The sequence below is a fragment of the Monodelphis domestica genome, chromosome 4 (genome assembly GCF_027887165.1).
Source record: "Monodelphis domestica isolate mMonDom1 chromosome 4, mMonDom1.pri, whole genome shotgun sequence".
Classification (NCBI taxonomy): Eukaryota; Metazoa; Chordata; class Mammalia; order Didelphimorphia; family Didelphidae; genus Monodelphis; species Monodelphis domestica.
The window spans coordinates 101,243,755-101,268,267 of NC_077230.1; the positions used below are offsets into that span (position 1 = coordinate 101,243,755).

Genomic DNA, 24,513 nt, shown 5'->3' on the forward strand with positions numbered 1-24,513 from the left:
AAATCAAGCCTTAAAACTGTTACTAAAACAATCATGAAAACACTACTAAAATACTGAGTATTATAATATTGATTCACTTATGTTAACATATCCCTACAATCACAACTATGATTAACTAAAGACTACTGCTAACATTAAAATCTAATACACCAGGGGCAGCTGGGTAGCTCCGTGGATTGAAAGCCAGGCCTAGAGATGGGAGGTCCTAGGCTCAAATGTGGCCTCAGACACTTCCCAGCTGTGTGACCCTGGGCAAGTCACTTGACCCCCATTGCCTAGCCCTTACCACTCTCTGCCTTGGAACCAATACACAGTATTGATTCCAAGCCAAAAAATAAGGGTTTTAAAAAAAATCTAATACATCATAAAAAGGGGTAGTGAATTTCTCACTCACAAAAGGCTAAACAAGTTGTGATGCATTCGTGTAATTAAATATTACTGTGCTATAAGAAACAATGTGATGAATACAGAAAAGCATGGAGAAACTTATACGAAATGATGGTATTAAATGAGTTAAGCAGAACCAGGAAAACAATAAAAACAATGACTACAACAATGAAAATGGTAAGAACTAAATAATAAATACTCAAAATTCAATACTGTGAAATTTAAAATACCATGCTTGGCCCCAAATGAGAGATATGAGAAGACACCTCTTCTAATTCTTTTTTTTTTCTTCCTAAAACACTTACCTTCTGTCTTAGAATCAATACTGTATATTGGTTCTAAGGCAGAAGAGTGATAAGGGCTAGGCAATAGGGGTCAAGTGACTTGCCCAGGGTCACACAGGAAGGAACTTTCTAAGGCCAAATTTGAACCCAGGACCTCCCATCTCCAGGTCTGATGCTCTATCCACTAAGCTGCCCCAGAAATCTTTGTGGCCAGGAGAGCACATCAATTGATAAACAGTTTGTGTTGGCTTATTAAGCAATGATACTAGAAAGAATTTGAAGCTAAACAGTTAAATTAGTGCTGGACTTATAAACAATGACTACTACTACACATTTTGAGTCTTATTATGGAAGACACTTTGGGCCAATGGAGCAAAGATCTCAAAATGGTCAAAACAGAGAGCAATAGCTAATAGTCATGTAAAATAGACTTAAAAGTAATTGACTTGGGGGCAGTTAGGTGGCACAATAGAGTGCCAGACCTGAAGATGGGAGGACCTGGATTCAAATCTGGTCTCAGACATTTCCTAGCTATGTGACCCTGGATATGTCATTTCACCTTGATTGCCTAATCCTTGCTATTCTTCTGTCTTGAAATTGATAGTAAGACAGGTGAACATCTCAAAAAGAAATTGACTTTCACTAACATTTTTAATTTGTATTTATTTTAAACAAACACCAAATAAAGTGAGCATTTCTATATACATAATAGAAGAGAAAAAGATTTATATGTGAAAATGCATATTTTTATTGTATACAGTTTATTTTTCTTTTAAAGTATATCATTTATTCAGCATATAACTTTTAAGGGTGTTCTGTTTGGTATTTCTTCTGGATTTCCTCCAGTTCTATTTTTTAAAAATGCTTCAACACTTTTGTTTTCTTTCTTTTGGTGGGAGGAGAGGTTTCAGAAACTATCCCTACCCACATAAATCATCAGCTTTTCTATATATCTCCAACACAGCTCAGCAGCAAAAACTAGAAAGAGAAATCCCATTCAAAATCACCTTAGACAAAATAAAATACCTAGGAATCTACCTCCCGAGACAAACACAGGAACTATACGAACACGACTACAAAACACTCTCCATACAACTAAAACTAGACTTGAGCAATTGGAAAAACATTAACTGCTCATGGATAGGACGAGCCAATATAATAAAAATGACCATCCTACCCAAACTTATTTATCTATTTAGTGCCATACCCATTGAACTACCAAAATACTTCTTCACTGATTTAGAAAAAAACCATAACAACATTCATTTGGAACAACAAAAGATCAAGGATATCCAGGGAAATAATGGAAAAAAAAACACATGATGGGGGCCTTGCAGTCCCTGACCTTAAACTATATTACAAAGCAGCAGTCATCAAAATAATTTGGTACTGGCTAAGAAACAGAAAGGAAGATCAGTGGAATAGACTGGGGGAAAGCGACCTCAGCAAGACAGTATACGATAAACTCAAAGATCCCAGCTTTTGGGACAAAAATCCACTATTTGATAAAAACTGCTGGGAAAATTGGAAGACAGTGTGGGAGAGACTAGGACTAGATCAACACCTCATACCCTACACCAAGATAAATTCAAAATGGGTGAGTGACTTAAACATAAAGAAGGAAACCATAAGTAAATTGGGTAAACACAGAATAGTATACATGTCAGACCTTTGGGAGGGGAAAGGCTTTAAAACCAAGCAAGACATAGAAAGAATCACAAAATGTAAAATAAATCATTTTGACTACATCAAATTAAAAAGCTTTTGCACAAACAAAACCAATATAACTAAAATCAGAAGGGAAACAACAAACTGGGAAAAAATCTTCATAGAAACCTCTGACAAAGGTTTAATTACTCAAATTTATAAAGAGCTAAATCAACTGTACAAAAAATCAAGCCATTCTCCAATTGATAAATGGGCAAGGGACATGGATAGGCAGTTCTCAGATAAAGAAATCAAAACTATTAATAAGCACATGAAAAAGTGCTCTACATCTCTTATAATCAGAGAGATGCAAATCAAAACAACTCTGAGGTATCACCTCACACCTAGCAGATTGGCTAACATAACAGCAAAGGAAAGTAATGAATGCTGGAGGGGATGTGGCAAAGTAGGGACATTAATTCATTGCTGGTGGAGTTGTGAACTGATCCAACCATTCTGGAGGGCAATTTGGAACTATGCCCAAAGGGCGACAAAAGAATATCTACCCTTTGATCCAGCCATAGCACTGCTGGGTCTGTACCCCAAAGAGATAATGGACACAAAGACTTGTACAAAAATATTCATAGCTGCGCTCTTTGTGGTGGCCCAAAACTGGAAAACGAGGGGATGCCCATCAATTGGGGAATGGCTGAACAAACTGTGGTATATGTTGGTGATGGAATACTATTGTGCTAAAAGGAATAATAAAGTGGAGGAATTCCATGGAAACTGGAACAACCTCCAGGAAGTGATGCAGAGCGAGAGGAACAGAACCAGGAGAACATTGTACACAGAGACTAATACACTGTGGTATAATCAAACGTAATGGACTTCTCCATTAGTGGCGGTGTAATGTCCCTGAACAATTTGCAGGGATCTAGGAGAAAAAAACACCATTCATAAGCAGAGGATAAACTGTGGGAGTGGAAACACCGAGGAAAAGCAACTGCCTGAATACAGCGGTTGAGGGGACATGACAGAGGAGAGACTAAATGAATACTCTAATGCAAATATTATCAACATAGCAATGGGTTCAAATCAAGAAAACATGTAATGCCCAGTGGATTTACGCGTCGGCTATGGGGGGTGGGGGGGAGGAAAAGAAAATGATCTATGTCTTTAATGAATAATGCTTGGAAATGATCAAATAAAATATTAAAAAACAAACAAACAAACAAAAAAAAAACGGACATTATTCTGAGGAGTGAGTAGGTTTTGTCAGACTTCCAAAAGAGTTCATAACACACACACACACACACACAGAAAAGATTAATAACTCCTGCTTTAGAATAAGTGCAAAAATGCCTCTGAACTAGAGTAACATTGCACAGAAACTTGGTCACATCTCAGGGATCATCTATAAATTATCAAGCTAGCTTGGAACTAGAGTACTTTGAAAGGTTGGAGCAAGCCTGACATCCTAATAAAACCATTGAGGAGGAACAGAAACTTCAGCTTTAACCTTAGCAGAGGACCTTATGAACTTCTGAAGGGTCTAGAGGATGTTGGACACCATTTTGTCTTTTGGTGTTCCAGTGGAATCCTCAGATCCATGGATGCCATTCTGTTTTGGGAGGCAAGGCTAGACTAGGCATAGATAAATAGTTCCAAGAGCCCAGAAATGAAACGACATAGTATCAAAGGCAAATTTCTTGAAAACCATGAATGCTAAGTTACTCCTTTGCCACATGTGCTCCCTAGGCTTGAGTTTACTTTCCCTTGTAGTGTATGTACTTGTGAGATACTATTTCCACAGGCTTTTCCAGAGATGTTTTCTATCAACTTTACTCATTATACCAACTTAATAAATAAGTTATTTAAGGCTGGCTGACTAAAACGGTTCTTAACTGATAGGGGGTGGTGGTGGGGTGTTAGAAGTATTCTGGTGGAGGTTTGAGCTGATGTCATTAGAGAATCACCTGACTCTTCAGGAATACCCTTTGAACACTAAGGGGGAACTTTGTTCCAGGACCTGAGATCATCTTTGGGAATGGAAGTTGGGTCAAGGATCCTCAGAACTTAAAAGGATTACATTATGAATTTAGTAAACACAAACATTTCAACATTTAAGAAGAAAAGAGGATTGTATGAAACAACTTGTTATATACAATTTGGTTTTTAAAAACTATATGTTAAATTTAACATAGTATTTGTCAGTTTCCCCCTTTGAACTTCCTTCCACTCTGTTCAATATATTTTAATGTCTCATTAAATCTCTCTTTTTAAAAATCCTTTAGGTTTACTTTCCTGTAGGTCAGGAGCAGCTTGATAGAAGAGACAAAGATTGAACTCTTGCCTGGGATGGGGGAGGGTGTTTAGTTATGGATATTGTGAAACTGTTAAAGAGTTTATGTTAATTGTTGAAATGTTTCATAATATTTTCATGTTTTTTTTTTAATTAATCAGACTGCTTTGCTAGACTATGATCAAAGGGCTAAGAAAATTGTAATAGCTGGGTCCAAGCAAGAAACATTTTCAGTAGATAGAGTCAGAACTGTGAGTGGTAAACCTATAACACAGGAATTACCAAAAGTAGGCAATGTGGAAGAGGCTATAGTTTGTTCTGCTTGTGATTTGTATGTAGGCATTTTTCACATTGAAACCCCATTGAATTTAAGAGCCTATTGTGTGTGGAAAACTGTGCTAAGTGACATAGGAGAGGCAAAGTTTAGATAAGACTATCACTGACTTTATGGAGTTTATCATTTAGGGGAGAAATAACCCTACATTCACATGGCTCCTCAAGTTTTACAAAACACTTTCCTCACAACCATTCTAGAGGTAAGGCCTTACTATTTCTGTTTTGTTCATGAGGAAACTGAGACTTAGAAGCTTGGTAACTTATGTCAGTTATTAAGTGTCAAAAAGGGGATTCAAATCCAGATCCTTTCACTTGTGGAAGAGGCATGAAGGAAAAGAGAACTTCGGGACCTCATCTGTCAATCAAGGTGAAGATTCCAAATAGAATGTTCCCAGGAAAGTCAGTTGGAGGCAAGCCAGGCTGAAGGGGGAAGAAGCTCTGAACAGATCCATGTTAGCTTCTGTCCTAGGCTGAAGGCTCTTGGCTTTGGAGAGGGGAGGCAAGAAGGAGGTTTTGTGTGGCTGATGGTGGTAATTGAATCTGAAGAACTGATTGTATATGTGAGATTTGAATTTGAAGAGAGAAGAAAGAAGATTAAACAGTTGTCCTCCATCTCCTTGACAGACTTGTGTCACAGTTGTGACAGGACTGACATTTCCCATAATCCTCCTATCCCTCATTATAGATTAGAGAAACCCTCATCCCTCTCACTTCATCTTACCTCAGTTCTTCATCTTGTTGTTCCCAATAAACCCCCTTACTTGAGAAAAGAAGAGAAACGAGTGTTTCCTCATAAACCTCAGAATCCACTGGGGGGGGGGAGGGGCAAAGCCAAAAGGTTTCAGAAAAGGGTGGTGAAAGGTGGTAATGAGGGAGGAGGAGGGTAGGAAAAATATTAATCTATTCGCCATCAGTAGTGATCAATAGGCAACCCCAGAGTATTCCCTATAGTAGTTCTCTCTAGTCACCCCAGAATATCTCTCTCTAATAGTATTTCTCTGTCTCTTAGAAGCATTTCTATCTCCATTACAACTAGGCACCCTCAGGTTCCCCTGGTTCTCTCTAGTCAGCCAGAGTATATCCATTTACTGCAACCAGAAATAGCTTATCAGAGTATCCTATTTTCTAATACACTCTAAATTTATGTTCTTTCCACTATACAATGTTGCCTTTTTAGATTTATTATGGAATTAATGACATTGTCATAGTTTGTTTCCTTTTATTTTATTCCATTTGTTTTTCAAGCTGTACCTGTGCAAGTCCTGTTAAGTAATGTGGGTAATGACCCACAGAGGATGTTGTTTTACATTGAAAGAGTAGCCTAAAAAAATGCATGTTTTAGTTACAAAGTATCATTTTCTTTGCAGCTCCTTTGGGAAAAATTCTTGCTTGGTTAAAAACAATCTTAATACTGCTACATAGTTAGCTGAGATGAAACAGAACAATTTATAGTTAAACAACTTTGAGTCTTAAGAACTATCATCAATTTAAGGATAACCCAAAATTCCAGAAGATCTATGATGAACCACATCTTACCAGAAAATGAAGAACAGAAGAATAGGACATACGTTTTTGGATATGGCCAATGTGGGAATTTGTTTTGTTTGACTATATGTTTTATTTGACTATATTTGTTACAAGGATGTTGGTTTTCTTTATTTCAGTGGGGAGAGAGTAAGAAAAAAAAATGGGAGGTAGGGATAGTTTTTTTTTTTAATATTTTATTTGATCATTTCCAAGCATTATTCATTAAAGACATAGATCATTTTCTTTTCCTCCCCCCCACCCCCCATAGCCGACGCGTAAATCCACTGGGCATTACATGTTTTCTTGATTTGAACCCATTGCTATGTTGATAATATTTGCATTAGAGTATTCATTTAGAGTCTCTCCTCTGTCATGTCCCCTCAACCGCTGTATTCAGGCAGTTGCTTTTCCTCGGTGTTTCCACTCCCACAGTTTATCCTCTGCTTATGAATGGTGTTTTTTTCTCCTAGATCCCTGCAAATTGTTCAGGGACATTACACCGCCACTAATGGAGAAGTCCATTACGTTTGATTATACCACAGTGTATTAGTCTCTGTGTACAATGTTCTCCTGGTTCTGCTCCTCTCGCTCTGCATCACTTCCTGGAGGTTGTTCCAGTCTCCATGGAATTCCTCCACTTTATTATTCCTTTTAGCACAATAGTATTCCATCACCAACATATACCACAGTTTGTTCAGCCATTCCCCAATTGATGGGCATCCCCTCGTTTTCCAGTTTTGGGCCACCACAAAGAGCGCAGCTATGAATATTTTTGTACAAGTCTTTGTGTCCATTATCTCTTTGGGGTACAGACCCAGCAGTGCTATGGCTGGATCAAAGGGTAGATATTCTTTTGTCGCCCTTTGGGCATAGTTCCAAATTGCCCTCCAGAATGGTTGGATCAGTTCACAACTCCACCAGCAATGAATTAATGTCCCTACTTTGCCACATCCCCTCCAGCATTCATTACTTTCCTTTGCTGTTATGTTAGCCAATCTGCTAGGTGTGAGGTGATACCTCAGAGTTGTTTTGATTTGCATCTCTCTGATTATAAGAGATGTAGAGCACTTTTTCATGTGCTTATTAATAGTTTTGATTTCTTTATCTGAGAACTGCCTATCCATGTCCCTTGCCCATTTATCAATTGGAGAATGGCTTGATTTTTTGTACAGTTGATTTAGCTCTTTATAAATTTGAGTAATTAAACCTTTGTCAGAGGTTTCTATGAAGATTTTTTCCCAGTTTGTTGTTTCCCTTCTGATTTTAGTTATATTGGTTTTGTTTGTGCAAAAGCTTTTTAATTTGATGTAGTCAAAATGATTTATTTTACATTTTGTGATTCTTTCTATGTCTTGCTTGGTTTTAAAGCCTTTCCCCTCCCAAAGGTCTGACATGTATACTATTCTGTGTTTACCCAATTTACTTATGGTTTCCTTCTTTATGTTTAAGTCACTCACCCATTTTGAATTTATCTTGGTGTAGGGTATGAGGTGTTGATCTAGTCCTAGTCTCTCCCACACTGTCTTCCAATTTTCCCAGCAGTTTTTATCAAATAGTGGATTTTTGTCCCAAAAGCTGGGATCTTTGGGTTTATCGTATACTGTCTTGCTGAGGTCGCTTTCCCCCAGTCTATTCCACTGATCTTCCTTTCTGTTTCTTAGCCAGTACCAAATTATTTTGATGACTGCTGCTTTGTAATATAGTTTAAGGTCAGGGACTGCAAGGCCCCCATCATGTGTTTTTTTTTTCATTATTTCCCTGGATATCCTTGATCTTTTGTTGTTCCAAATGAATGTTGTTATGGTTTTTTTTCTAAATCAGTGAAGAAGTATTTTGGTAGTTCAATGGGTATGGCACTAAATAGATAAATAAGTTTGGGTAGGATGGTCATTTTTATTATATTGGCTCGTCCTATCCATGAGCAGTTAATGTTTTTCCAATTGCTCAAGTCTAGTTTTAGTTGTGTGGAGAGTGTTTTGTAGTCGTGTTCGTATAGTTCCTGTGTTTGTCTCGGGAGGTAGATTCCTAGGTATTTTATTTTGTCTAAGGTGATTCTGAATGGGATTTCTCTTTCTAGTTTTTGCTGCTGAGCTGTGTTGGAGATATATAGAAAAACTGATGATTTATGTGGGCTTATTTTGTATCCTGCAACTTTGCTAAAGTTGTTGATTATTTCAATTAGCTTTTTGGTTGAATCTCTAGGATTCTTTAAGTAGACCATCATGTCATCTGCAAAGAGTGATAACTTGGTCTCCTCCTTGCTTTTTTGATGCCTTCAATTTCTTTTTCTTCTCTAATTGCTACTGCTAGTGTTTCTAATACAATGTCAAATAGTAGAGGTGATAATGGGCATCCTTGTTTCACTCCTGATCTTATTGGGAATGCATCTAGTTTATCCCCATTGCAGATGATATTAGCTGATGGTTTTAGATATATACTGTTTATTATTTTTAGGAATGACCCTTCTATTCCTATGCTTTCTAGTGTTTTTAATAGGAATGGGTGTTGTATTTTATCAAATGCTTTTTCTGCGTGTGTTTGTTTGTTTTTAAGAAAGGGAATACTAAATTTAATTTGGAAGTTAATGAAAATAAAGACCAAACATTTCTTCCTATCCAAGTTCACAGATTCACTGAAATCTAGCCATGGACCACTTGATCTAAAGCTTATAATCAAAAATGATTGATTGAGTGCTCATATTTACACTTACTTTTAAGTGAGGTAGCATGACTTGAGATTGCATAAATTTGTCAGTCTCACCTTAATGATAATAAAAAAGAAAATGAAATAAATTTGGGAAGTTCAATGGTTTGTAATAAATTTGCCATTTCATATGCAGCATGAGTGGGGATTATCTCAGATACCGGCAGCATGATCTAGGGAATCTAGCAGCTGCCAAATGGGTTGTGCTGGGCCAAATGGGCTGTAAAAAAGGAAAATCAGATTCAGTATGCAAAAGAGCAACCCAAAGAGGGGAAGAGCAAGGAAGACGGAGAATTCCAGGAAGGGACAGAAGAGTTGAGAAAATTCAAAGCAGCTACTTCATTTCTCTTTGGGAGCTCCTCAAGGGTGGTTGATCTAAGAGAAATCTCTGAGGCAGACGACCTTCTGAGCATTGACCATCTCTCTGTGAACTCAAACCCCTTGAATCCAACTGATGAGAAAAGGAGTGGATAGGACTTTTATTATACAGCCATCCACCCAAAGAAGACTTTCCTCTCCATCCCCTAAAGTTGTCCTTGAACTTTATACTGCAACCAGGATAGACAGAAGTCAGGACAGCTCTCACAACTGACCTACGAGGGTCAGGCAAGCAGCCTGAACCTTTAGGATTTGTGGGAGGGGGTCAGTTGTTGGCTCTTAGGGATCACCTACTTCCCATTTCCCACTTCCTTTCTCAACAACCCTATTCACCCTGTCTTGTGTGTGTCCCTTTAGAATAAATAGTTATTCTTTAGATAAACTGCCTGCCTCATGATATCCAGGGAGAGAGATATGAAGCTTGGAGGGGAAGGCTGTACTTCTCCTCAAGGAGGGAGAATCGGCTTCAGTCCTTGACTTTACATTCAACTAAGTCTCTGAAGGGACATATTCTGTTCCTTCCACATACAATTTGAGCTGTCTTCACTAGGGAAAGAGAGGGGAGATCTAATATCTCCCACCTCTCCATCTTCTGACTCTCTCACCTCTCTCTTTAGTCTCAAAATATATGCAGTGGGTGGCTCCATCTCCCCATCCATAACAGCTGGCACCCCAGATGTTGGATAATCACAAGAATCCATTACCAACAGTCACACCTGGCAATTGGAAGAGCCTGGGGGATGGGGCAGCCATCTTGGGGTACAGAATTCTAAGCAAGTATATACAGGGGTTAAAACAGACATCTTTGTTCCTGTAAAAAGAGAGGCTTGTAAGAATAACTGATTAAGGGGTGAACGCAGGAAAAAAGAGAATGTACCAGAAAGTGATGTGGATCATCCTAGTGTTAGCCATATTGGCACACTGGTACTATTCAATATTTGGAACTATTACAAAATATAGTGCACAAACACACCTAAAGTGGACAGAAGTTCTCCCACTTGTACTGTTCCACCTTAAAACAAAGCCCAGAGGAGATTTGCACATATTCCTATATGAAATACTGTTTGGACAGCCTCTCTGGCACAGCAGGACTACAAAGTCATCTCACATTTCCATGCTGGGAGGAGAATGCCAGTTACACACCTATCTGACAAATATACAGGATAGGCTGAAAGAACTAAGAAGCCTAGACTTGATGGTGCAGAGTACCATTAAACTTTCAGCCCCTGAGATATAGTGTATGTGAAAAACTTCACCAGAACCACAGCAACAAAACCAAAAGTGGAATGGACCATTTCAAGTTGTGATCACAACCCCTACTTCGATCAAAATCATAGGGAAAGAACCATGGTACCATGCTTCTCATGTCAAACACCACTTTGCCCCAACTAACCCAGATGAAACAGAAACAGAAAATGCTTCAGATCACAGAAGAGGCTAAAACCCAAAGAGAAACAACCAAAATGAGGACACATAAAATATGTACAGCCCCATAAAAAGTAATGCTGAAACATGAATAGTGACTGCAGAAAGACAGAACAATGCCCAAGAAGAGAAAAATACAGTAATTTGACTCCACATATATCAAGCTCTCCATCTCAACCCACACTCACTCTAAATCACACTACAAGCAGAACATGACATACATTCAAAATCATAAAACCAACCAAGAAAACTTAACACAAAGTCTTACTCACATTCACACAATCTGAATCAATCTTAATCATACTCACACAATGGCAACTACTCTGACACACATGCATGTTCCTGTAAAAGAAAAAATCTACAAGCAAAGTGAGACAACAGTCAAGATGGGTTTAGCTGTACAGATGAAGAGAACCAGACAAGAGAAATCCTTCCAGAACATCAGAGATTGCAAATGGACAAAAGGAACACAAGGAAGAACTGTAACCCATGAACTGTATAGGAAAAGAACTTCTAAAAAGCATGTCACATGAGATAAATCATCATATATATTAACTTCACACTAAGAACACACATGCAGCATGCACAAGAAACCTGCCTAAGAAGTAAGAAAATAGAATCAACAGTCAACATGTGAAGAGGAGCAATCAGAAAACATAAGTATATGCATGCAACAGTACACATCTAGAACATGAACATAAAACCACACAGGGACCTTTGTTGTAGATAAGCGAGGTCCATAATAATGGAAAATGTATATGTACTATCATATCTACAAAGTGTTTCAGAAACCTTAAAGTGTTACATATAGAGACAGTTAGGTGGAATAGAGATATATGTTTGAAGAAAGAATAAACAAAAACAAGGTTTGATGTATATAGCTCTATAGTAACAGATAAATACAGATTTCAAAAGTATCCTGAAAAATCTCAGGAACTCACAATTCTCACTCCTTTCAATGGTCAGCCTTTGATGAACTCAATGAGTCTTAGTAAGACCTTATTAAAATAAAAGAAGACCTTTTAGTAAAGGTCTGGCCTGTTTCTAGATACCTCAGATTTTAATTACCAGGCTTTATCTTGGTATATCTTAGCCCAAAAAAACTACAAATTGCCCTTTTCTCTCTATGTGTAAAAAAAAAAAAGATTTTTATCCAAAGGCTTCATTCAAATAAATTTTATTTCTATTCATACTTATTTTGTTTTTCATGGGGGAAATTCCACACACTCCCCCGTCTCAATTTCCAAACAAACTAAAATACTTGCAAAATAATCCAATACTTAGCTGGTTTGGGGTTGCTTCTAAATTGGTACATATTGTTAATATCCCAGTAGTCAAGGTATAGGCAGAGGTTCAGGACTAGATGTTAGGTCTTCACCTAGCTTGTTACAGGACAAGGCTTAGATTCTAGTTCAGGAAACCTGAAGAGGGTGAGGGGATGGCTGGATTCAGGTCATACAAGGAAAGTCAGTACCTTGAAAGCTCCAAATGAGAGATAGAGCTGAGAGCAACTGTCAGAGACAAGAGAGGCCAGATGCTGCTTCAGGACTGGCTTGGAGCCAGCTGGAGAGTCATATAGAGTTTCTCTATTAATGAAGTGTTGAGTTACATACCCTTGAATAATAAGGAAGTGTCCTTATTATTATAGGCAGGGCTTTGTTTTTGTTAGAGCAAGAGAGTTTCACTGAAAGGTTGGTAATAGGATCTTCAGAATCCAATGAGACAGAGGACATACTCTTTGGGAATGGGATGATTTCTGGGATCCCATCAAATACCCAAACTCTTCATTATTTTAAATATTCAGGCGTTCTTCCCAAAACTGGTATCAAATTCATAATTAAACACTCACTAACTATAAGTGTCCTGCAAGTCACCTGAGCACTCTTTGCTTGATGATCTCTCATTAACTTCTATGAATTCAGTTATTATCTCAATATGGTTGCAACTCCCTAACTGCTCACTGTCTCAAATCTCTCCCCACTCTAATCTGTCTTCTCAGCTGTCAAAACTAGGATCTGACAATGTCACCACCCCCACTGGATAAACTCAGTATTTCTCTATTAGTTCCAAGATAAAATATAAAACTATATTTTTGGCTTTTAAAGATCTTCATAACCTTTCCTGTTTCCAGTTTTATACCTTATATTATCCCCCAATTCTGTGATCCAGTAACACTTTCTTCCTTGCTGTTTTTTAAATAAGACACTTCCTCTCCTGGACATTTTCACTGGCTTTACCTTGTCTGGAACTCTCTCCTTCATCAACTCCACCTCCTGGCTTCCCTATTTAACTGTGAATTTCAGCTAAAGTCCTGCCTTCACAAGAAACCTATCACAGTCCTCTTTAATCTTAATTTAATCTTTAATCTTTCAGAGACTACCGCCAATTTACCCTATTTCTATCCTGCATGTCATAATTGTTTACATGTTGTCTACCTTATTAGGCTATGAACAACTTGAGAGCAGTGTTTGGTAGGTTTTGGTTTTGTTTTGTCTTTCTTTGTATCCCTGGTACTTAAAACAGTACGTAGCCTAGGTGGTATTTCATAAATGCTTGTTGACTTGATTTGCTGCTTCCTGACCTCTCATTCAAATTAATTTATGTCAACAAACAATTATGAAGTACCTATGATGTCATAGGCATAGTGCTAAGCACTGGATATATACTAACAAAAATGAAATCATCCATATCCTTAAGGAGTGTAAATTCTATTGGAATGTACTATGAAAAAACCTTCTATATTGTTTTTATTGTGCTTACTTTGTTCCTCCAAGATCAATCTTGCCACTTCCCTTCTACTTAGCTTAATAAGCTAATGAATCTCACTGGGGCCAACTGGGCTACTTTATTCAAATTACTTGGAGCTGACATTCAGAGGAGGAAAATTAACACAGGGAGCCAAGTAGAAATGTGGCACTGAAATTTTAGGGGGGAAAAAGATTCTACTATTCCTGCTGCATTTATTTTCTCTACATGCCACTTCTTGCACTTGAGTCCCATTTGGTAACATAAGGTGGCCTATTTATTATACGTATCACATGTCTTTTCACTGTCCTTTGTGCCAGCTGTCATTTTGATCTTCCTAAATTGTATATTATCCACCATCAAACTCTTCCTCTGATGCCACATCATAACATGAAGATCACCCTGGTTTTGAAAGTTATGTCAGTTCAGCATCAGTCCTGGAAAGAATTCTCAAGTTGTAAAGCTTTGACATTGGTCTTAGTGACAGACTTTGTTGTAAATAATCCAGGGACAAATATAGCTAAGGCTCATTATCAGAAGGCTATCAGATGATAAAATCTGTTAGTTGCATTCATTAAGAAACAGCTACAAAAAAAATTCCTGTTAGAGAATTATTCTTATCTGTTGAGAAGTGTGAGATATAGGAAAGAGCCATAGATTTGGAGTTGGGAATCCATGATCCAAATCTTATTTCAGATACTTAATAGCTATGAGTTCAGTCACCTTGTGTCACATTTCTGAGCCTCAGTTTCCTTTTCTACAAAAAGAAAGGATGAAGAAGAACACCTATCATACACAGTTGTTGTGAGGATCAAATGAAATAATATAGCTAAAGTGATTTGTAAACCTTAAAGCACCATAAAAATGTCAGCTATTGCTATGAAATATTACAACTTTTGAAAAAAATAAAATAATTTATTCCTCTCTGCTGTGATTATATTTTTATGATATAGTTGATAGTTTTCTGGGCCACAGGTTTTAGGGGTATGCCCTTCAGATATATTAAGAAACAAGGTCAAAATTATCTATGCAAATGGATACATGCAATTCATGCATTTAAATAGTTGGGTCAAGGTCCTATGTTGCCTCTTCTCAGCACTGACGTAGTATATTCAAGTATCCTTTCCATATTGAAAATTTTCTCATAGTGGTTTTGATATATTGAAGGTGGGCATAAGAAATTAAATGGGAATTTTGAGGGAGTTTTGCAGATGCTGCTGCAGACAACACACAAAGGCAGAAAAAGTTTAGAAACTAAGGAATGCATAAAATACATGTAGAGTGCTGTAGAATATCAACATATTTTCTTTTATACAATAAATATACAATTTCTTTTTTAAAATGAAAATAAGTAAAAGTTAAGTTTGCAAAAAGAACACTAATGCCAGCAGGTGGCACACAAAGGCTAGAAATGTAAAGCTATTTTTAAAAGTTTAGTAACTAATAAATGCACAAAACATATGTACATTTTATATTACCAAAAACTATGTTCAGAATTATTTTCTTCAAATTTTTTTCTGTTAAAAATTTTTTTCTACAACGTATTTACTTATCATTGACCTTCATGTATCCTATGACAAAATACTTAACCCCAAAAAGAAAAAATTCAGACTTCTCTAATATGAACAGTCAAAAAAATTTAGGCAGATTTTCTAGGTCATGATAGTGTCACACCCCTCCCCCATCCCCTTACCCCTGAAGAAACAGAAGGGAGGATTCCTGTATTATATGTATATCAGCACCTTCAGTGGGGCTAGCCCTGGCAGAAATCTCTGCTTTTTGTCCTTTCTCTAATTGTTCTTCATGGGCCAAATAGGCAGCTTTATTCAGATTACTTTGGAACTGACATTCAGAGTAGGAACACTAACAGGGGAGCCAAGTATTTATATGGCATTGATATTTCAGAGGGAGAAAATGGTTTACTGTTCCTGCAACATTTACTTCTCTACATGCTACATACACTTCTTGCACTCAGATCATTTTGGTAACATGAGGCAGCCTACTTATTATACTTGCCACATGTCTTTCCATTGTCCCTTGTGAATCTTAAAAACTACTCAGACTCTACTTTAGAAGATTTGATTAAGCTATTCCCCATTTTTAACAATGGAGGTACTTGATCAAGAATGTATTGGGAACTTTTAAAACTACTCCACCCTACTCAGACAGTGCCTTAGGGGAAGATAAAGTTGCAAACTCCTGATTGAACAATGAAAAGTCCCTAACTCATACTTATAGTAAAGCTAGAACCTTAAGCTAGGACTATTTTTAGATCTAATACAAAAAGGTGCTAAGTACCTATAAAGGTTAAATTAATCACTAAAAGGTCAAGCAACTTAAAAAAGGCAAGCTTAACAAAAGAGGTATGAAGTACTCAGAGGATTTAATCTAACCAGAGAAGGTGAGAACCAAAGAAGATGAGAACTAAGAATGGGCAGTCCTGGGGAAAAATGTCTACTGTGATTGTTAGACGTGAAAATTTATGGGAGGTGACATAAGAAAAATTTCTTTGAAAGGAAGGGGTAAAAGGTAATTTAGGTTAGTTGGAGTTTGGAGTTGAAGTGAGGACATTTTGAATGGAGTTCGCAATTGAATTCAGTGTGGAGTTAGACTCTGAACTCAGTTCAGGAGATTCAGTGGAGGACTGGAGCTTGCTTGGAGACGATCTTATGGTGAGTGGTAAAGACTGACTCGCTATCCCTTAGGGTATGGCCTAGGCCCTTTTCTACTGCTTGGCTATTTTCTCTCTCTCTCTCTCTCTCTCTCTCTCTCTCTCTCTCTCTCTCTCTCTCTCTCTCTCTCTCTCTCTCTCTCTCTCCTTCCCTTAATTCCTTCATTTATATTAATTAAAATCTCCATAAATCCCAGCTGACTTGGGTATTTTCATATTTGGGAATTTCCCATGACGACCACTTATTTTAGATTTTAAGTCAAAACACTAAAATTATCCTTTACAGTTTGGCCAAAACCTTTATAGTTTGGCATTTACAGTTTTTAACATTCACGCCCTTGGGCCAGCTGCCATTTTGATTTTCCTAAGATCTTAGTATATATTTTGTGGTTCATAGCCATGTGACATCACTGGGAGAATATCAGTATTAAAAATATGAGAAGAGAAGCTTGGCAGAAATCTCTGCAATTTTCAAAATGTAGCCTACTATCATCTTCCTATTGACCTAAGAGACAGAGAAGTGGTACAGTGGATAGGTCACCAGGCCTGGTATCTGGAAGACTTGAGTTCAAAACCAGTCTCTGGCACAAAGCTATATAACCCTGGACAAGTCATTTGCCCTCTGTGTGCCTCAGTTTCCTCAAATGTAATATAGGGATGATTATAATATCTATCTCCTCGAGTGGTTGTGAAGATCAAACAAGATATTTCTGCAAAGTATATAGCATAGTGCCTGGCACATATATTAGGTACTTGATAATGCTGTTTCTTTCCTATTCAATACCAGGAGCTGCTCCCTGTCAAATTGTAGTGGCCAAAGTACTAATGATCCAAATTATTGTACCTTCTACCCATACAACTGCATGTCACAATCTAGACATATACATTTTTCATTCACTTGGTTTTTTCATGTAGTTTGCTAGGTAGACTTCCTTCGAACAAAGTTTTCCTTCCTTTGAACAAATTTCCTGATTGTAACAATGAAGATACTTAGTTTAACAAAATCAGAAATGTCTTGGGAACTTTAAATCACTCCACCCTACTTAGACTGTACTTTAGGGGAAGATAAAGTTGTAATCTCCTGATTGAACAATGAAGCTACTTAGCTGCCTTATAGTGAAGCTAGAACTTTAAGCTAAGTCTATTTTTAAGATCTTAATACAAAAAGATGTTAAGTAACTATAAAGGTTAAATTAATCACAAAAAGGTTAAGTAACTCACAAAAGGTGAACTTAACAAAGAAGTGTTAAGTAACTCTAAAGATATAATCTAATCAAAAGAAGATGAGTATGGGCAGTCCTGGAGAAAAGCCTTTGATGTGATTAGTATACGTGAAAATTTAGAGGAGACACAAGGGTGAAAGATCTATATATTTGGGTCACTTCCTCTCTCCGGCTCCTTTGGCGACGGAGAATTGGCTGATAGCAGTGTGCTGGGCCTTTCGGCATCTTAGCATGGCTACAAGCTATTGTCCAATTCGGTGGTGAGTTTCTGAGTTTTCCTCCTTTACTTTCCAACTTCATCCTCTTAGAAGCCTCTAAACTTCTTCAGAGAACTAGAGGCAGGGATTTTAAAGTTCCCCTGGCACAGGCCAGGCAGGAGAAATCCTATATCCTCTTCCCTCCTTCTCCTTAAATTCCTTCCCTCTATATTAATTAAATGACCATATATTTCCAGATTGACTTGGGTATTTTATTTGAGATTTCCCTTAGGCGACCAATTAAATCTAGATTTTAAGTCACAACCCTAAAATTCTTTTTACAAATGTCATCTGCAAATAGGAGTATCAAAAAATTTAACCATCCATCAGCAAATAATACTAATTATTATTAACATTAGTTAATTATTAACATATTGCCTAAAAAAAATGACCTGAGAGAATATAGGTTCTAATGAGATTCATAACAAAGAATTTATCAGAACAGAGACAAATTGTAATCAGGGAATACTGGAGTCAGAAGTTGCTACTACAATGCAATGTAAAATCCATGTTCATTCTAATTTTTTTTTATTTTAAAAGTAAATTTAGATAATGAATTCATCTTCTAGAATTAGGATAAAAATTCAACATCGAAAAGGAAGTGGTATTTCAGAAAACAATACAACTGACAGCAATGAAGTACCAGTTTCTCATGGAGAAAATTCAGATTAAATGAAAACATTCAAGTGTATTTTATTTATAAAGCAGAAAAAGAAGAGCTTGCTGAGGAGTTAAATAGTCTGGCTTTAGAATATGGTTATTTTATATATGGTCTTGAAAACTGATTGGTAAAAAAAAGTCTATCTATCTAGACTGAGTGAGAGTTTCAGGTCCTTTCCAGCTCTAAAATGATAGACTATATACATATAAAATGATGTTCTAGCATTCCTTTCTTTTTTTCTTTCCTCTTTTCTTTTTCTTTTCCATGAATTTAATGCTTAGTGACAGTTTTATTGACCCAGAACACATGAAACTAGTTTTGCAACAACAAATAAGCCCTAGTTCTCCAATTTCCTTCTTTTTCCCCATTCTTGCATCAGTAGGCTCTTTATTATTTACCAACATTTGGACACGCTAGATTCCTGCCTTCCAGAAGAGATCTGATTGCTTGATCTTCGATTGCTTCTATAGCAATCTTCCTGCAGATCAGATGCCCAACTACAGAGAGGGCCCTTTAAAACTAGGAATTTGATAATATATCCCTTATGTCCTATGTGTCTAATGAGCTACTTGGGCTACCTATAATCATTATTGCTCCTGACCTCAGAAACTCACCTCAATTTTTTCCAATTTTTTAAAAACTCAACTTCTATAGCAAAAATTTATTAGCCAAGATGCAAAAAAAAAAGTGAAACAAAGTCTCCAAGCCAAAAAGAAATAGGTTTATCAAAAGGAGGCTAGTATCACAATAAAGCCAGACTCCAGTTGGCATCAGAAGACCCTAAGCCTTGTGAGTAGCCTCTTTATATAGATCAAGAACTTGTTGCTAAAAATACATTTTTTGGGGTTTCTTCCAAGCATTAAGCTCCCAAGCATCATATTATTCCTGAACATCAAGTATAGTCAGCAAAAATCAACCAAAAAGGAGATATGCAAATCAGATACCACATGGATGTTTTTGAACAACAATTTCACATAATACAGCATAGGGTGGAGAATATCAGAAAACTTCATACCAGCAGTGTGATTCACTTTTTTAAAATGATTATTTTGAGAAAGTTAAAGATCTATGAGCACAGAATAACTAAATTAGAAAAAAAAAACTGCTGGTAGTGATATAATCATGAGTGGGGTAGGGGATTTCACATTTACTCTTCCATCTTAGCATCAATATTGAGTTCCATGGCAGAAGAAGGGACTAGGTAATTGGAATTAAATGCCTTGCCCAGGATTACACAGTTAAGAAGTATCTATCTCCAGGTCTGGTTCTCCACTGAACTACCAAGCCATTCCTCAAGCCAACTTTCATAGGTATCCTAGTTCCAAATATTACCATGCTTAATGATAATCCCTAAAGAGTAATAGCTCAGAAATAAAACTTTGCTTCCAGAGACCATTTCTCTTATTTCTTTCTAATTCCCAATTTCAATTTAAATGATCCATTATATTGGGAGAAAAATGGAAACAGGACAATGAAAATGCTGTTTATTTTATATAAAAAGGGAGACAGGGTCTCTGCACCTAGATAATGAAATACAGTATTAATAAAGTACATTGCTATCAACCCCGTGTGAACCAGCTCTGTCTAGCTTTCAGCTCATCTGCCTGAACAGTAAATTTCTGCTCATGTTCTGGACATGCTTAATAACTTTATGAATATTAATTTGCACACCCACAATATGGAGTGGCAGCCATTTTCTATACATGGTAACAGGAGGGGATACATATTAAGAGGAAGTAGGTAGAGGCACCTCGGGAAGATTGTATACTTCTTAGTACCCAGCCAATGGGGAACAGAGTAGGATTAGGAATGCCTGGATGTCAGGACACATGACCCAGACTTTCCAATCAGAAAGTCAAGTAGGTGTAATGTCATAGATGGAATAGGAGCCCAGGCAAGTGGGAACTCCAAGTCTTTTAGATCCAGTCCCTTCCTGAACACAAGCCCATTCCTTGGCTGGCCTTAATTTATCTGGCCCAATCATGTGGTTAGCTGGGCTACCTTGCCCCCACTTGTAAAAAGGGCCAGGGCTGGTTGGGAATGTGGGACCTGAAGAAGCATGACTGGAAGACTATGGTAGTTAGATCTGGTAATATCTTTTTTGTGTCACTTCCTGTGCCTTCCTCTACTTTTTATGTGGTTAAATTATAGTCTATAGTTTTGCTTAGGCCTGCCCAGGGGGCAGTAAGTGGTTTCTGATTCGTCACCCACTTTCGCACACATGGGTCACAGACCTCCCCCACTCAAGTGTAAGTGGGGTATATAGGCTTCTAGTGATGAAATCTAAAAATGGGCAGGGAATCCCATCTTCACACACTTACCCTCTATTTCTGTTTCCTCAATTGTAAAATGAGATGATAGCACCTGGAAGAGTTATTGTAAAAATCAAATGAAATATCTGTATAAGTGCTTAGCCCAAACACATAGTAGGTTTTATATTAATATTTATTCCCTTCCTCTTATAAGTAGAAAATCAAGACAGTCCCTGCTATCTAAGGAGCTTATATTTCTAAAAGGAAGAAATAACACAAAGGAATTGCCAGATGGAAAGATATGTGCATTTTCATTAATGTTATTTCCGACATTGTATAAAATCTCATCCATTTCTGATAACCATTTTACAGAGAAAGAGTTTTGTGATGAGAGTTTCTTTTTACCAGGTCTTTATTAGCTATGGTTGCTGGGGAGGCATGGGTTTTAGAACCTTCCCTTATAGTTGCCAGGTCTAATATTCATAGGTTGATTCCCTGAATGATGGCAAGGGGATGGTGCCAGAAACAAGGTTGGTGGTACAGGGATACATCTTTTCCTTTGGTCTTGGGGTCCTGGACTGCCTCCACTGTCTCTATCAGATTTTGAAGAGAGGTGGTATTCAAGATGGTGGTAGTTTTGCCTGTCTGGCACATGCCAACCTCCTAACTCTCCCAAAGGATGACTTGCTGCTTCGTTTAATCTGGTTTGCCTGTTCTGTTGGTTGAAATTGGTTGGAAACTGTATATGCTGATTTATGTATATATGGTTTCACCCAAATGAATGAGGGTAGAAACTATTTCATTTTTATTTCTGTATTATGTCCTGGCATATACCACATATTACCTGACACATGGTAGGAGCTTAGCAAATGCCCAGTGATGGATTGGTTAAAGTGAAGACAAAATTTATGAATTCATGGATGGATAAAAATGGCATTGTATCCAACTTCAGTAGTAACCTATTATCACTGACTCATAAAAAAATGGAAAATGGATAAAATTAGGCGTTAACTCTGGTTGTCACCATTTTTAAACAAGTCATCCAATATAAACTCATCAAAATAAGGGAACCAAAAGAATCTAAAAACTGCCCCTCACACAATCAAAGGCAAAACTAATTTAAAGTACAAGTTTACATGAAAAACATTATGGAGAGAATTATGATAGCATATGAGTTGTAGTTTGTCCTTTGATGTCCAAGATGGCCTATGACATCATGATGTTGAGACTAAGGTATAGAATGTTCAGCTTGTGTCTGATGAGTCCAATACAAGTTCAGAAGGCTCTATGGCAGGATGAGGACAAATAGTTCATTAGAACATTTGAGACTGAGGGGTCTGTGGATTTATGCTGCTCATGTTTCTTTTATACCAATGCAATTCTGCTTTGTTCAAGTACAATGCCTTCTTTTTTCTCTTTGAGTAGTCTTTCACATCAAGGCATTTTGGGTTTTATTTGAGGGTTTTAGCTATGTATGACTTTACTTTTACAACAATGACCAATATAGAAGTGTGTTTTGCATGACAATAAAAAATATAAAAAATAAATAGCAACCATTAACATGGAAATATGTTTTTCAGATTGTATATGGATAAGGTGTATTATATTTCTTGGCTTCTCAAAGCATGGGGGAAGGTGTGGACAAAGAAATAAAATTTGGAACTAACAATATAAATGAAAATTTTTAAAAGGAGAGAGCAACCACATACCCCTTCCTGAAAGTAGGAAGTCATGTTTTCAGATGTGTTGTTCAGATTTTTCAACGTGCTAATTTTTTTTTCTCTTTTTTTTTTTAAGATATAGCAGGGGGCAGCTAGGTGGCTCTATGAATAGAGTCAAGCCTCAAGGTGGGAGGTCATGGGTCCAAATCTTGCCTCAAATACTTCCTAGCTGTGTAATCCTGAACAAGTAATTTAATTCCCACTGCCTAACCCTTACCACTCTTCTGCCTTGGAATCAACATTTAATATTGATTCTAAGACAGAAGGTAAAGGTTTAAAAAAGAGAGATAGCAACCCAGCAGAATGGCTTGAGTTATTTTTTTAAATGCCTGTAGACCAACAATATTTAGATGGGAGGAGAAGGCATAAAATTCTAGACTAACAAAAACAACAGCCAGCCTCAAAACTTCATCTCTAGTTCTCTTCAGTCAGGAATCAGTCTTCTGCTGAGAGGAGTGGGGCAAGATTCCAGATATCTGTCCATTCTTCCCTTAAGCTGTATTTAGACAACCAGTGTGTACATATACGTCTTATATGTAAAGCATACCTTATTGTAGTAATTAACAGTCAAGATTAGAACCAAGGTCCTATGGCCCAGGTCTCTTTCCATTACATTATTTGTCCATATCACGTTTTCATGTATAACACTTATCTTGTGTCAACATGGTAATCTAGAAGTCCCCAGTTTATTTAGTTTGAGGGTAGAAACCCCAGGTTTTTGATCTTGTCACAGGAGAGTTTCCCCCTGAGGGAAGGTCCCACTTCACCAGACAGACATCCACTTCCGCTTTGGTGCAGTAGTGGTGCATCAGTCTCGCAAGCTGAAGGTCGGAGTTCGATCCTCCGAAGGAGGGTGTGATATACTGGGAAAGGCTTCTGGAGACAAAAGAGCTACTCGACTTCGGATTGGGTCTACCTCCCACCTGAAGTGGATGTTTATTGTCTGATGTAGGGGGAAACCTCTCCTGTGACAAGGTCAAAACCTGGGGTTTCTACCCTCAAACTAAATAAACTGGGGACTTCTAGATTTCCACGTTGACACTTGTATATGTTACACAACCCTCTCTCTGGTAGAATGTAAGCTCGTTGAGGAGCTGGGCTTTTTTCCCCCTTTGCATTCAAAAATGTCTATTACAAATACCTTCATGTAATAGATACCTCACAAATGTTTGATGTATGGAAACTAGCGAAACATCGCCATGCCATCCGAAAGACCATGTGGCCCTATGGTGACGCCTGCACTTGACCAGACAATTTAGCAATTGTCACGTAAAAGATAGTTACAGACAACAGGTTACAGTAGCCCCTTATGTAAAGAAAAGCAGTCCAAGCTGCACCGGGGTCCCAAGTTCTTAAAGATCTAGAAAATATAAGTACCTTCTAAAGACAGAGGAAGCGGAGATCAGCAATCATGGACGACTTGTGGCTGAAACATTTGGACAAGTTTCACTTCAGTGGAGAATGCACAAATATGTTTGGAAGGTTGGCGAACAGTGTCCTGTTGAGGTGCAGAAAAGAGTTGCCTACACTGATGACATCACGAATCTCTCGGAATAACGTGATGCTGTTAAGTGTTAGCGTTGACATTTCAAAGGGGAAAGTGAGGGTCGAGGGAAGGATGACTCAGTCAGGGTGGCTGCCTCAGACAGCTTCTTTTCCGCAGCCTCAGAACCAAGATGGCCTATCGGGAAACAACCCACGTGAGCCCCTCCCCAGCCCGGCACGGGGACGAAACCGAGCCCTAGCACCGCGCTCGCTAGGGGCCACGAAGGCCACCGTAGTCGCCTGCGCTTCGCGCTCGGTCTCAAGTTCTCTTAGGCCTTTTCGAGGAGACCGCCATTTTGCCAGCGGAAAAGGGAGTGAGGGCGTGACCGGGAGAGAGAGGGAGGAGCTGTGTGGCAGTAGCCTGCGAGCAGTTGTGGAGACCGCGGGAACTAGCTGGGTGAGGGGGCTCTCTGGGCGGGGGCAGGGACCGGGTCCCAGGAGCGCGC

General features: G+C 37.9%; 2 protein-coding genes across 8 annotated transcripts in view; one reads left to right on the forward strand and one right to left on the reverse strand.

The window, feature by feature from the left end:
* Positions 1-24,028, reverse strand: part of CEP70 (centrosomal protein 70) — a 62,014-nt gene extending 37,986 nt beyond the window's left edge. The window contains exon 1 of the mRNA XM_007493941.3: positions 23,900-24,028. The gene's annotated coding sequence lies outside the window, so the exon portion shown is untranslated. The remainder of the gene's footprint in view (positions 1-23,899) is intronic.
* The window catches only part of FAIM (Fas apoptotic inhibitory molecule), an 87,150-nt gene that overhangs the window by 2,629 nt on the left and 60,008 nt on the right, over positions 1-24,513 (forward strand). For 3 of the 7 annotated variants that reach the window (XM_056793665.1, XM_056793671.1, XM_007493935.3), the window contains exon 1: positions 23,934-24,088. The exons of 1 other annotated variant lie outside the window; for it this stretch is intronic. In XM_056793665.1, coding sequence (XP_056649643.1) covers positions 23,934-24,088 — 155 coding nt within the window. Of the gene's footprint in view, positions 1-23,866; positions 24,089-24,325; positions 24,465-24,513 lie in introns of those variants that run through there. 3 more of the 7 variants (XM_056793668.1, XM_001365441.4, XM_056793666.1) reach the window with 2 other exon arrangements.